The sequence below is a fragment of the Rhineura floridana genome, chromosome 2 (genome assembly GCF_030035675.1).
Source record: "Rhineura floridana isolate rRhiFlo1 chromosome 2, rRhiFlo1.hap2, whole genome shotgun sequence".
In the NCBI taxonomy this organism is placed as follows: domain Eukaryota; kingdom Metazoa; phylum Chordata; class Lepidosauria; order Squamata; family Rhineuridae; genus Rhineura; species Rhineura floridana.
The window spans coordinates 118,996,333-119,011,625 of record NC_084481.1 but is presented as its reverse complement, the minus strand read 5'-3'; the positions used below and the strand labels follow the sequence as shown (position 1 = coordinate 119,011,625).

Sequence of the window (15,293 nt, the reverse complement as noted above, 5' to 3'; positions counted from 1 at the left end):
CAGCTGCTCCCTTCTTCTGCCATTTTCTGGGGGGTGAGCCTTGGGGGGGCGTGGGTTGTGGGATCCTAAATCTCAGCTCCTAGGTCCAACCCATGCTGCACACTACTAAGACATCTTGGTAAACTCCCCAAAGGCGATGCCTCTGCATCTCATCCCCACTGGGCATTGCTCATTTCTGAGGACTGGTCAGGTGGCTGCTCATCCCAAGGAGTTATCCTCCTGTTGGCTCAAGTGCATCTCGGTTTAATGAGTATTTCTCAGATAGGTTGTTCTTCCCCCAACCCCCCTTCCTTAAATGACACACACATCTAACTCTTTCAGGGAGATTGCTTAACCTCTCTGTCAAACCTGACAATCCCATCCTGCAAATCCTTGTTACTGCTTTGACACAAGACCCCAGTGCCTTTGAGAGATTCAAGGGGGGCTGGGAAGACTCTGGCTCCCTTGATCTTCCAACCATTTTTCATTGTGTACCTGGGATTAAATTCAACACTCATTTGTAACCTTGCTTGGGATTCCAGTTGTGGGAATTCTGCGTTAGCCACTTTTAAGCTACTAACAGGCGCCTGACAATCAACTATTAATATTCTGAGAAACAGAGTCTTGGATCAGTGAGCATCCGACTAGGTGTGTGTGGAATCCTCGTCTTACCTTATGAGAAAGCTCAGGGCATGCAGTACCGAGCTTATCCTAGGAGGGTCACTCCATTAAAGTTCAGTCTGAGTTTTGTCATGACTTTAAAAGGACTAGGAATGTTATTTCTGTGTCTAAACGGAGGATGTTTGTTGATGCAGAAGAGGTAAATGGATGGATGGTTGGATAAATAAATAAATAAATCCCTCTCAAGAGATATGTGAGTTAAAGCTTCCTGGGATTCTACTATGGCAACCGCCCTCACGCCATACATTTGAAGTGTATTATTTACCCCGAAGAATCCTGGGAACCGTAGTTCTGCGAGGGGTAAACTACAGTTTCCAGGATTCTTTGGGGAAATAACCTATGGTGTGTACGCAGGCAATTTAAAGATTGCAGACGACATATTTTACTGTACCAACTTAGGCTAAAGACTTCTTTCCACATACATAGGGACGAAGTCCCATTTGATTGAAAAGTATACACTTCTGAGTAGGCACGGTCAGGATTGCGTTGTTAGTCCAATATAATTGCCGATTTCCTTAGCCAGGATCGGCAGGAGCAGTCTGTATATTGCGAGTAGGGCAGCCAACTTTTTTTCCTCCTGCCGGGGCTCCTGTGCCCTAACAATTGCGTGACCTGAAAAAACTCAGCAGATGAAATGGTGGGAAATTTTAGCTGCTGGATTTCTGTTTGTTACCAGGTTTTAAAGGCACCTGAGTCTCTGAAGGAGGAAAAAAACTGGGGACCCTCATGCTGAGCCTTATGTGGTCCTTTCGCTTTTTGCTAATATTAATTGGCATCGTATTTTCTGTTGTATTGGTTTTTCGAGGTTGATCATGCAAATGCCAAATTTTTGTTTATAGAAAATTTCCTCTCTCCAAATACAATGGCTGGGGAAACGCGCATCTTTACACAGAAGTAGATCTCACTGTTCAATTAGACTTCTGATCAAGAAAGTGTGCATAGGATTGTAAGGTCCCCTAAATGATGTGCAGCGCGATCCTTTGCCCATTTATTCAGAAAACACCAACACTAAATTCAGCAGGATTTTACTCTCAAGCAAGTGCATTCTCAGCTTTACACAATCACAATCTATATATTCCAGATAATTCCGGTTGCATCTAATCGGACTATTCCAGAGTAACCATGGGTTGCGGATTGAGCCTTCTTCAGCATAACCACTAAACATCTAGCAATTCCCTAGAAACATCAAACCACTTAACTAATTCGTTCAGTTAACTTTAGGCTAACTTTAGGCTCCCGTGTAGGCGACTGGGCGCGCACGTCATGCCATACACTGCCGAGAAAGAAAAATGTTCAGACTAATAATAGTATAGATGCAAGGTTTCCTTTTATTTCCCGTTCAATCCTGGTTCTAAACCTAATTTTTTAAAAAGGAAAATGCATTTACTTTTTTCACTGGTGGTTTCAGTCTGTGAGAAAATGAGAACCGCCCGAATGCTAGCGGCACTCACTTTTTGTTTGAACCGAGAGGGGAATGGGCTCAGTCATTGACATTCTGTGTGGAACGCTACAGGCTGCCTGTGGCGGCTACACGGTTTGACAGAAGGCGGCGGCGGCGGCGGCGGCGGCGGCGGGAGTAGCGGCGTCCACTGTCGTCTTCCGTCTTTTCCCTTCCCTCCCTTTATTGGCTTGGTTGTCACCCTCTGGAAAAAGAGCTCCTTAGAAATTACCCCGTTGGGTCTCGTCAACTTGTTCGGGTTGGGAGCAGAGAAATATCGCAGCGTCCCCCGCCCCTTTTATAATGATGCTCGGGGACGATCATTATTCCACACTTTCGTTATCTGCCGCCCAGACTATATTGGCTCCCGCCGCCCCGTGCCCTAAAACAAATAGAAACTGTCCATGAAAGGCAGTGAAAGGGTTTCGGCGCCCAGGAGCCTCCGGAGGGAAACAGACCCCACGATGTTTCACCTTCAGTAGAAGCAATCAAACTGATGGATGTGTCCTATGCCCGCGGAGGGCATTTCCCACTGAAACCCCCTCCCCACCCCTTCCCGCAGCCCCCGGTTCACCTGCACATCGAATCACCGCGCCAGGCACAAAGAGGTCAGAGCTGACCCCCAGGACCACGGGGAGCCCCTCCTGAACCTCTGCCAAGCTTAAGAACGATGGCTCTGACATGCTCTTTACTTTAGCAATGGCGAAAGCGCGGCTGGTGGGAGAGGCGAGGTGCCTCCGGACTTGTAACGGCAACATCTCTCGCTCTCGCTGCCCGCCCCCACGTGCCGACAGCAAATTCGACACAAAGTCCAGCTAAAGAATGATTTACAATCCAGCAATCCTTTTAATCGTACAACTGGGGGGCGGGCGGGGGAAGGAATACAACTTCATTCAGGGGTGAAGATGCAATGCAACGTTTATTGGGGCGGGTGCAAATGGAAGGATGTAAAAACATGTCTATAACTCGCTGTCTGTCGATGGATAGAGGACAGATTGATCGCCCGCTGACTGCGAGACATCCGGACTGATGAGTCCCCTCGAGAAAAAAAAAGAACACCCCTTCCAGAGGCGAAAGCGCGCACCCCTCTCCGCCCGCGCCCCTTTTGTCTTTCTCCTTTTTCAGGCGGGAGTCGGCGCGCGGCATGTTATGTCTAGGAGAGCCAGCAAATCCAAACATCCTGAGTGGAGCAGGTGTCCAAGCGCCAGGCACGACTCCGCAGCTGCTAGACAATGACTAAGAGTCCCTTGAAGTGTGATTGATTTGCCCCTTGCCGCTAGCCACCCGCGGCTTCTCCACCTCCGCTGCGGACGTTGCGCTTTTCGCTCCAAGTGCCGGGTGCTTAGCGAAGCAGCTGGAGATCTGCCGGGCGAAACGTGACCACTTCAACCCCGGAACAGAAGGAGAGGCGGTGGGATGGGGTGGGGAGACTGGGAAGGCGAGTCAGTGTCGGACTCCTGCAGCAGGAGCTTCGGGAGCCGCTGCTCCCAGCGGGGCTCTTGCCAATGCAATTTCCCATTAAGGCAGTCGATCACGGACACCTCTGGGGCTCTTGGCACCGAGTGACTGAGTCACGTCGGATACCAGGCGCTCAACAGTGGCTCCTCTCCAGATTCGGGGCTTGCACAGGCTGACTGGGGACGCCCTGATCAATTCCCTGCGGGAACTCACTGCCCTCGTGTCACTTCCCACCGCTAAGGAATGCTGCGTCTCTCTCCTCCCGGCATTGCATTCCCCGCTCTGCACCGCATCTCCGCCGAGCAAATCCGCTGGAAAGGTTGGCGGTGGATCTCTATAGTGCAGAGATCTTCAATGTATATTCATAACTGTATAATGCCATTCGAAACTGCGGAGAATGGTCAATACTTTCCCGCCAGAAACAAGTTAAAGGCAGTACATATTCAAAAACCGACCAGGTTGTGGAAGAAACGGTCCCATTTGGGGAAGGATGTGTATTCAAACAAACAAACAAACAAACATCCGCAAGAAAGGAAGGGGGAATTCTCGACACGCTAGACCTGAACTCAAGCCGCCCGGCTTCTTCCTGCTGACACCGTTCCTCAGGGGACTCCAGCCCCTCCGGTCGTCTCATTGCTTCCTTGTCTTATCAAGTAGTCAGGCACACGGGCAGAAAAGAAAAAGTGTCATTACTTTCATTGCACACAATCGATCATTTGCTTCAGGATTTTCCTGGGGCCACTGTCCGGAGAGTTGTCCTGGGCGAGCAGGAGACGCCTTTCTTACAGTTCGATCATACGCACCTCTAAGGTGGAGGATTTCCCCCATTGATTCAAACCCCATTGATTTAATTGGTTATGGTAATCAGGCTGCCTCTGGTTTTCTGCCTAGTCTGCCTGGGATGTTGCAAAAACGTGGGTTTAAAAGCTTCAGCGTCGCGGCTTCCTTCGGTGCATATGGAAGGGTTAATCGTGAAACGGTCTGAAGGCAGCACGAATAACCCCACTGACTTAACGTTTGGCCGGATTTCCCTTGATCCCTCCCATCAACCCGCAGGCTTCTCTGTTAGCCTCTTCCAGCCCAATACTAAAGTGAACAGACCTTCGACGTATTTTACACCGGAAACCCATTTTTTGCACATTCGGTATCCCAGAGAAATATATGATCTTATGGCTGCTTACTCTCAAGTTAGTCACAACTGAGGTCTTACTCCCAAGTAACTGTACAGAGGATGTCAGCCTTGTCTCCTATATCGTGTGGACTTTATGTATAATGTGAAGCTGTAATCCTAAATATACACTCCCTGTGTTTCGGATCGCATTATAAGACTGGAATCCTATGTACACTTAGCTGGGAGCAAGACCCGTTGAATCCAGTGAGACTTACTTCCGAGTAAGCAGGCGTAGGATTGGGCTGCACGTGACATTTAATGTATGAAATGAAAAGGGCTATGCTTTGTAAACGTGTTTCCACAGAAAAACGCTAGGCTGGGTTAGGGGGAAAGGACAGCCCTGATCTGACTCACCGAAGCCAACTCTGTAATAAATGTGAAGAGCAGAATTCTCTACACATCCACTAACATCGCTATGGTCATTGTAATATATGAAGACGTTTTAAAAAAGGAAACCTGCCGGCTTCCCTTTTCTGCAATGCAGCATTTTTTGCAGTAGATGTCGCCTCTAATAAGTAAATAACCTGCCCTTTGAGTTTGTTCATTAAAAAGATAGGTAGATTTTGTAGGGGTGAGAGTATGGGGTAGCTTAGATATTATTAATGACTCGAGATGATTTCCCTTACATTTCATTAATCGTCTAATATGTTCCCTCCCTCCGGCTATCTTTTCTTTCTCCCACCCACACCCCCTTTGTCCGATGACCTCAGTGCAAATAAACCTATCAGATGTGCCTAAATGACTGGCACTTTTTTGTGAATGAAATACTCAGTGACTGGGCGATGACGTAATTCGGGAGCTGGGGTTTCGTGGTCAATCATGGATTGGTTTTATAGTGATAACCGAGATGCTGATTGGCTGGCAGGTGTTCGTTGACCGCCTACACACTTTTACCCTGGCGGTAGATATAAAAGGCGGTCGTTGGGCACTGAAGACCATTACGATTTGGAAACGCACACTGAGGAAACCTCCACAACCGGTCTACTGGTCCTTTAGAAGCTTTCCATTTGAAGGTAAGCGCTTTCTGATTTTATTAATTTGTCAGGCCAGTCTAGTGAGCCTTCTCAGTGGGGAAGAGCTTGTAACTCTTCAGGTTTCTAGTCTCCTGAATTCTCAGGGTACAGCTTAGGTCGATGCTGGGTCTTGCGGTCTCTTCCTTGTTTCTCTCTCCTGTGAATTCTTGAGCGGAGTGACTAGTTCTGGATATAGTTTGACAAGTGTTTGTCACTTTCTTTGGGAAAAGGCGTAAAGGCACACACGCCCATGAGAAAGGCGTAGCTGATAGAATAATCCTTTTCAACAAGTTTTGTAGGTCCATTTCACGAACCTTCTTCGTTCAGAGGATGCCTGTTTAATTCTGATACGCTTCTGAGTATCTTACCACATCTGTTAAACAAAACTCATGCAAAACTTGCACATGGTAGTTGTAATCAAGAAACATGTAATTGGAAATGCTTATCAAACCGATTAGTGTTTTTTTGCCCCTGCTCTGTTGCAGCAAAGAAGAGAAAGAATCCTGTAATGCCTTGAGAACTATTTTAGTGCAGTATGAGCCTCTATAGGAACGTACCTACTTCATCAGGTGCACAAAGGTGTTGGACACAGAGGCGGGGGCAGGTAGGGAGGGACTGTTTTACCAAGGGAGTAAGACTGAAATCCTATGCCCATCTACATGCAAGAAATCCCAATTGAATATTCAATAGGACTTAACACTGAGTAGACCTGTACAGGATTGCACCGTAAAGAACTCATCAGGATACTAGAGAAATAAGAAAGCTCATGCAGCCTTTCCCAACCAGTGTGCCTCCAGATGTTGTTGGACCGCAACTCCCATCAGCCTCAGCCAGCATTGCCAATGGTCAGGAAAGATGGGAGTTGTGGTCCAACAACATCTGAAGGCACACTGGTTGGGAAAGGCTGGCTTATGGTATAGTAATTACATTAGTTTTCTTTAAGATGCTCTCCTTTTTTTAGATGCATTGTCTATGTAAATGCTTGAACTGAAAAAGCTTTGCAAATCTTTCTGTGTGTCAGGGTCGGGGCATATCATATTACACGTACAGCCAATTCTGGGCTTTATTTCTCAGAAACAATTTTTAATTTTTAAATTTTTAAATAACAGACCTATTTATTTACAGGAGGACAAAAACGATTTTGCTTTTTTGCCTGATAATGGCGCAATGTGTTTCAACGCAATGTTCTGAATGATCGTGCTTCCCACCCTTCCTTTCAATTTAAAACAAAACGTACAGAATTTCTATGCAGTTATAAGTGAAGATCTCTCTAACTGCTCTTTTAATAACTTCCCATGCTCTATCACGCCCGGCGAGATTTCCAGTATGACATGATAACATTGGTCCCCTTCTGTTGATTAAGTTACCCTGGATGTCTTCAGTCCTCCAGCTGCACATCAGTTCTGCAAAAGTTCCCTATAATCCTCCAACCTGAACATTGGCAACATGTAAATTCTTCCTAAACTACCTTCGCAAAATAAGACCCACAAATGCAAGGAACAGATGACCCCACGACTTATGCATGTTAACGCAGAACTCGCTGTGTCCAAGGGGAAGCGATTATTTCCAAGCGAGTTTGCGCAGGAGTCCAGCGTTAGGATGCGAAAACTGCAAGGCGTGGGAAATGACTAACGCGAGGCTTCTTCTTCTTCTTCTTTGCAGAGACAGCACTATGGCCATGGTGAAGATCTCCTCTTTTCTCGCCGTCTATGCCTTGGTGGTGTGTCAGATGGATAGCTGCCAGGCAGTCCCACTCAGGTAAGGGGCAGCAAACCGTGGACGAGCCTGCAACTGCATGGACACTTTTTGAAGGTTTCTGCTTGGGGATCTGATCTAACCAGACGAAAGTGCCTGTCATGACACTGAAGGGAAGCCGGGGCCTTTGTTAGGTACCACAGTTGGTTCTGGTTCTGAAGAGAGGTGTTTAGAGTGCTCTGCGCGGAGGGATGAGAATGTGCAAATTTGCTTCCTTAGGCAAGATTCCTCGACACGGATTAACTAGCCATTAATGACGAAACACGGAGGGTGGTAAGATGCAAGGGGAGGGGACGGACTGATGCAAGGAGGGAAAACGAGTTTCTCCCCACCTCGCCTTCCAACGCGTGGTGAAAGAGGGATACTAATCCGTGTTAGTGAAGGTGAATGAAGAACGCGGAGTAGTCATTTACGCCTGGTTAACTAGCACAGCGCGCAGCTCGTGTGAGTGTGTGATCCTACCAGCAAGTTGCATATGTGCAATGCTGTGACCGCACACCCCAGTCCCCTCACCCCAGGACTAGTTGTGCTTGAAAAAGTACCCTCCCTCTTTTATTCCGCCCCATCCCCAGCCTACCTCTTTTTAAAAGAGCGACGCGTTCCTTGAGCACTGTCTCTCCGCACAGACCTGGCTTAGAGCCCGTCACAGACCGAGGGACGCTCGGCGACTACGAAGCTCGGAGGTTATTAAACGCGCTGGTGAAAGAATACGTCCAGATGACAGCGGAAGAGCTGGAGCAGGCGAGCGAGGGAAACAGGTAAGATCGACGGGGAAGGAAGAAGCGGGCGTGTGGAGGGGAAATATTCGCTCTCTCCGTGTGCGTGCTATTTCCCAGAAGGGCAGCCCCCTTGATGGGCAGTCGGACATCTTTCTCTCCCTGGGATGAACATGCCCAGCACTTGCGATTCACGCCATTGGCCCCGTTCCCGTCCTCTTGAGGGCAGCTGTTGGTTTCTTTCTTTTAACTTACAACTGAGTTACTTTTCCTTTAAAAACAAAAAAGATTTGAAGTTGAAACAGAGGGGGTTATAGTAAAGTGGGACTGCAAGAGGTACGTCTTGGTTTTCTTGCCCCTCTAGAAATGTGCAGAGCCATAATTCAGTGTCTTTGGTCGCCATAGTTAGTGCATGCCGTTGGGAGGCGCGATGGAAGAGGCGCTTGGCATCGGCAGAAGCGAGGCGGCCTTTCAATGCACGCAGCGCCTCCCTTCCCTGTCGAGGCCGAGGCTTGCAATTGCATATGCACTTTCCTAATGAGCTCCTGTTGCGAAGCATGATGAATGAGATTCACCAATGTACCATGCATGCCAAATGATATTGAACTGCCCCTCCCCCCGTCCCTCCGGGATTGCTAAGTATCTCAGCATCCAAAACAAGCAAGCAGTGAATCACTTATCGTTTACTACAGCCTGTTTCTCCTCCTGATGTGTGGTTGAGCCCTTGCATGGACCTTGTTGCGCCGGCGCTGTGCCAAGATTGTCTTGTTTTGCTGTTTTAATACTTTTTTTGTCTCCTGGTGTGGATTTGTCTGGGGGAATAGGATAATACGGCATGACTGCGCATGGTTTTCTGTTACTTTGTTCGGCATGTTTTCCCCCCTGCAGCTTGGATAGACCTATTTCCAAACGTTGTGCCAACCTGAGTACTTGTGTGTTGGGCAAACTGTCTCAAGAATTGCACAAATTGCAAACTTACCCTCGTACTGACGTCGGGGCTGGAACTCCTGGCAAGAAAAGGAATGTGCTGAATGACCTGGAAAATGAACGCTATGCAAACTACGAGGGAGCCCTCGGAAGCAACTAGATTGGCTCTTCTTCCTCTTTATTTTTCCTCCTTTTTTGATGCATGTGGATCTAACCTTGATTGCTAACTTTGCTATGTTCTTTTCAATTTATTTTTGAGGGAGACTGTTGAGAGGAACAACCTCAACTTTAGGAAGTTAAAGCTGCAACCCTCTACACCCACTTACCTGGAAATAAGTCCCATTTAGCCTAATAGGACAGACCTCTCTGAGTAGACATGCATAGGGTTGCAGCTGTTAAGAACATAACATGCATATACTGTGGTGGTGGGAGCCTGGGCTGAAACTGGGGAATAGCACATGCCAAATTAAAATGAATCGGTAGCATTGCCTTGAATGATTGATTGATTTTCTTAGATGTTTATTTTACAAATAATAATCTTTTGATTTCTGGTTACTCACTGTAAGATAAATAAATAAATGTTTATTTCATGCCTGACCATGCAACTGTTCAATAAACCTATTTTTCTATAAGGATTAGGTCTATTTTCTAATTGTGAATGACTTCAATCATTTTTTTTAATAATGGGTTTACTAGGCATGGTTGTAATTGTGTTCAGCTCAGGAGAGAAGTAGCACAATATGAATGTTCTGGATTCATACTTAAATAAAAGTCTTTTTTAAAACACCAAATATCTGCTTAGTGTAGGATGAAAACGCAGGGCAACAACTTTTTTTCAATTAAGTCAGTGGGAAACATCACATTGACTTTAATGGCATATAAGCATTTCACTTCTATTTAGCCACCCAATATCCTCTTTGTAGCAGTACAATATGTAGTTTGCAAATATTAGAAATGTTATCCAGTTGCAAAAGTTATATTCTGACTGAATTCATCCAGGTAAGAACATTAATATTTTATTTCTGTTTCATTGTTCTTTGATTTTGCATGAACTTATGTAAAGTACTCAAATAATTTATATTGGTTGAATTAACAACTTGTACAGAATGGGACTTTTTAATGTTGCCTTATGGCAACATTTTACAGGCAGTCCTGATTTACAGAGTGTGTCTAATTTAAATGCTCCAAGTATTATTATTTTTTACTTGTACTGAGTATAATCCAGACCAATTTTAGCACTAGGAGGATTTATTTATCCACTGAAATCAGCGGGACTTAAAAGTGAGTCCTGCTGGGTCAGACCAATGGTCCATCTAGTACAACATCCAGTTTCCCATGGTGGCCAACCAGATGCTGCTGGGAAGCCCACAAACAGGGAATGAAGACATCTTTCTCCCATTGATGTTCTCCAAGAGATGGAATTCAGCGGTATGCTGCCTCTGAACTTGGAAGTTGCATATAGCCATCAGTGGTCACTAGCCATGCTGGCTATATTCTGCTTCCACTGTTGGAGGCAGTGTGTCCCTGAATGCCTATTCCTGGAAGTCACAAGCGGGTAGAGTGCGGTTGTGCTCGGGTCCTGGTTTTGGGCTTTCTGTAGGCATCTGGTTGGCCAAGGTGAGAACACGATGCTGGACTAGATCCAGCAAGCTCTTATTATGTTATGCTCTTAGCCATCATGATAGTATCTAATGATTTGCCTTTTGGCTGCACTCCAGGGCACAGTTGGTACATCAAGGCTGCAAGCTTTTACTCACTTACCTGGAAGTAAGACCCACGGGAGTCAGAAGGACTTGCAACTGGGTAGACATGTATAGGATTGCATTCTCAGGGCTGCAAGACTACCCATACTGTACTTCGACATGCCTCCTCCCTGATGGCTTTTCGTCGAGCCTTAAAGACCTTGTTATTCAGGCAGGCCTACGGGATTTCTGGGGTGGGTTAGGCTATTATGTTGTATTACTAACGGGTGGTTTAGATGTATTGTTGTTTAATATGGTGACTGTTGTATGAATATGTTTTAAATTGTATTTTATATTGTGTAAGTCGCCCAGAGTGTCTGTTAAGTCAGACAGATGGGCGACTAACAAATAAAATTTTATTATTATTATTATTGCTTCCTAGTTACCACTGAAATAATGCAGTTCACTTCTGAGTAAGCTGATCTAGCTGTGGTTTTAGATGCAATTATCAGCCCACTGGACTGCTGCCAATGCACTGGAAAAAGATCGACTGAATTTGAGAGCATTACGTTTGAGCAATCAAGTTGAGGATTACAATCTCAGTTTGTTAGAAATATGGGGGGAAGTACAGAGCAAACTTCAAGGGCTTCTTGAAATGCAGTTTGCTGTTAAAGCACTAGCTGTCCATTATTTGAAGCCTCAGCAAACTGAATATGGAAAGGTACCACCACAATATTATTACCTCAGACACTTTTCAGGATTCTCCTATAAAGTGTTATTGAGAAGTGAACTCTGTATCTCAGATCTTAATTCTCTCTTTTGGAAAGCAGTGTAACAACACAGAAGAGGGCATGTAACACAGCGACCTGTGTGACCCATCGTTTGGCAGACTTCCTGAGTAGGTCAGGAGGTGTGGGCAAGAACAACTTCATACCTACCAATGTTGGATCAAAAGCTTTTGGCAGACGAAGAAGAAACATTCAAATATAATTTGCTGAATGACCCCTGGAATATAGTAAGTGTGTTATTTGCCTATTTTGGCAATATCAGTTTTACTAATTTATATAAATTTCACTGCTTTGTTGAATGACATATTCATTCTGGACCCCACTGAACATGAAAAACGAACAAACCAGGATTTCACCTGGTTCTTTTAAAGTAGGGATGGTGAACCTGTGGTCCTCCAGATGTTATTAGACTCCAAGTTCCATAATCTCTGACCATTGGCCATGCTAGCTGAGGTGGATGGGAGGAGTCTAGCAACATTTAGAGGGCTACAGGTTCTCCATCCCTGAAAATGGAGAACCACCCCTTCCATCATGGAATCGTAGAGTTGGATGGGGCCCATAAGGCCATCATGTCCACCCCCCTGCTCAATGCAGGAATCCAAATTAAAGCATACCTGACAGGTGGCTGTCCAGCTGCCTCTTGAATGCCTCCAGTGTTGGAGAGCCCACCACCTCCCTAGGTCATTGGTTCCATTGTCGTACTACTCTAACAGTTAGGAATTTTTTCTTGATGTTCAGTTGAAATCTGGTTTCCTGCAACTTGAGCCCATTATTCTGTGCCTGCACTCTGGGGCGATCGAGAAGAGATCCTGGCCCTCCTCTGTGTGACAACCTTTCATATACTTGAAGAGTGCTATCATATCTCCCCTTACTCTTCCCTTCTCAAGGCTAAACATGCCCAGTTCTTTCAGTCTCTCTTCACAGGGCTTTGTTTCCAGTCCCCTGATCATCCTCATTGCCCTTCTCTGAACCTGTTCCAGTTTGTATGCATTCTTCTTAAAGTGTGGTGTCCAGAACTGGACACAGTATTCAAGATGAGGTCTAACCAGTGTCAAATAGAGGGGAATCAATACTTCACATGATTTAGAAACAATACTTCTGTTAATGTAGCCTAAAATAGCATTTGCTGTTTTTGCAGCCACATCACATTGTTGACTCATAGTCAGCTTGTGATCAACAACAACAATCCCAAGATCCTTCTTGCATGTAGTATTGTCAATAAATTACCTTTTTTTTTTTTTTTGCAAATTCAGGAGGAGGAGATTTAATATCAAAGTTGGAAGAAAGTATGTAGATCATCTTTTTACACATTAACATTTAGTTGGCACATACATATCAGAATTAGATTCTTCTTAGATAGAAGTACTACTTAGATAGTAGTACTTGCAGGTGACACAAATTAACAGTGCAATCCTATGTATTCTTTATCAAAAGTAAATCTCACTGTATTCTGCGATGGTGTTTAGGACTGGAGCCAAAATGCTCCGGATACAAGAACTGAAATTTATTGGCAAAGTAATGGATGCTATATTGAAGCCAAATACGACCAATCCTACAACAGAATGAATTAGTTGTTTATTGACTTGAACATCATAATGTGCAATGTAGGCATTTCGTGGTTTCATATATAGTCCCTGTGTTATTTGCAATAAATTTTATCTGCTCACATACTGCCATTCAGTGACTAGCGAATAAAATGTGTGAAATATATTATGGTAGGAATTCTTTTTAGAGGTCATGGTGGACTCCATACTCTTGTCTCACTTCTCTATACTTTTTGCCTACCCCTGGAGCCAGAGTTAGGTTTGGGAGAAGCTTTAGGCTCCTCTCACTTTCTCCATACTCTCCCACTGCCTCCTTGTGTAATTACCACAGCATCTTTTGTTTCTACATGGCAATTGTCCTACTGGGAGAAAAGGATGCTGAAGATGGCACCGCTGGTTAGCTTTGCTTCTGCTAGGATGCTTCCGTTTTTTTCCCCAAGCATCTGGTCTTGTCTTGAATAGTCTTCTCTAGCATGGCGGCATAGGATGGGACGTTACCAGTGCAGAAAGGCAATACGAATAAGGTTGCCTTCGCTGTAAATAAAATGTTTTTGGGAGTACTTCTTAATTCCCTGGAAGGGTTGCTGAGAGGCTTTCAGGTGTTGTGGGCTTTCCTGGATGTCTCATTGCCTGATGCAGTGCTGAAAAGCTGCATCACCAGTGTTGGACCAACAAGTGGTGCTGTACCGCACTGGGGCCAGGAACAGGATGTTTGGGAAAGCTGTGGATCCAAAGGATCCTAAGACCCTAATTCCCCTGAAAAACCAGAAAAAGGGCCTATAATGATTCCAGTCCTGGAGTTGGCATAGTTAATCCCCTTGCCCTCATTCGAGTCAATGGTAGGGAAACTTAAAAAAAACAAAGAAAGAGTAGGCAGGAAAATAGCTGGCAGGGCATAGGTGGTATTGGTAGCTCTATCACAGATTGCCATTACCTCTTTAGGATTGCTCTGTCAAATAACACCTGTAACATCTAATTTTTGTTTCTTTCAGATTGCCATGAAACTGAGCAGAGAATGCCTTTTCATTTCTCTTGAAAGCAACTTCTTCCATAAATCAAGATGGCCGAATAAAAGACTCATTTTTGCATCCTTCTAATATTGAAGAAATGTTTTTGTTTTAAAATTAGATTAAAGCACTTCTGTTATATATAAGATATATATCTCAAGATAATTATTCAAATTAAATTATTGTATATTCTTTTTATATGCAGTTCTATTTCAAATAAAATGTGACAGCATCTATTTATTTACTTATTTATCTTCTAGCAGATCTGTGAAATATGACCCACGCTATTTATCTTGGCAATACTGCCAAATCTCGGGGATTACACTAAATTGCTGCCTATCAAGGTATATCTGTAAGATATGGTGTGCTGTGCCTTGATGTAAAACATTTAACTGACATGATTGTACAGTATGTTTAAAAAAAGACACTTAACAATATTGTATCATTTGTGAATTTATGCAAGATTAAAAAAAGTATTTTAGATACACATGGATTGAGAAACTGATCTTTCATTTAAACATTTTTATTGCTAATTTATTATGCAGCTTTTTGAAACCCTTGGCGGTGGTCACTGTTGGATACCAGATTCAAGAGAGCTTTGATAAATTTCAGTATGGGACTTCAATGTTCTATCTAACTACTGGTGCTATAGACTATTAACTGATAACATTTTGAATGTTAAGAACCAATAAATACTTTTCTTTGTAGACATTTTCATACGTAAAGCCAAGTTTTTTGGTTCCATGTCTGCTCCCAGCACAATAGAGTCCTAGTCATGACCATGATCATTACATGCTATAGCAAGTCAAATTGTATATTGTGATAATATTGAAAAATGTCACTTTGGTATTGAGAGTAAAGGCATCATATGTAGATCAACCTTCACCAACCTGATGCCCTCCAGATGTTTTGGACTGTGCTGGCTGGGGGCTGATGAGAGTTGCAGTTCAAAACATTTGAAGGGTACCAGGTTGGCGAAGGCTGATGTAGATGAAGAAACTGCAGGCTTATCAAGGATTGCAGAGAAACTGCATTCATAGCCATTCTGTAGTTTTAGGCTACAATCCTATATATGCTTGTCAGGGAGGAAGTCCACTCAACTCAGTGGGACTTGCTTCTGTGTAGATAGACATA

At 44.5% G+C, this 15,293-nt stretch overlaps 1 protein-coding gene across 3 annotated transcripts; it reads left to right on the top strand.

Annotated features, from left to right (window-relative positions):
* The first annotated feature begins 5,653 nt into the window (after nt 1-5,653).
* CALCB (calcitonin related polypeptide beta) lies at nt 5,654-14,791 on the top strand. 3 transcript variants are annotated; one of them, XM_061613109.1, is made up of 5 exons: nt 5,654-5,740; nt 7,403-7,498; nt 8,122-8,253; nt 11,648-11,835; nt 14,145-14,791. In XM_061613109.1, exons 2-4 carry the CDS (start codon nt 7,413-7,415, stop codon nt 11,808-11,810), a joined length of 381 nt encoding a protein of 126 aa, XP_061469093.1. In that variant the 5' UTR covers nt 5,654-5,740; nt 7,403-7,412; the 3' UTR covers nt 11,811-11,835; nt 14,145-14,791. The 3 variants fall into 3 exon arrangements, with proteins under 3 accessions (XP_061469093.1, XP_061469094.1, XP_061469092.1); XM_061613110.1 differs by having other exon boundaries at nt 11,651-11,835; nt 14,145-14,788; XM_061613108.1 differs by lacking the exons at nt 11,648-11,835; nt 14,145-14,791 and adding an exon at nt 9,100-9,773.
* Nucleotides 14,792-15,293: the final 502 nt, after the last annotated feature.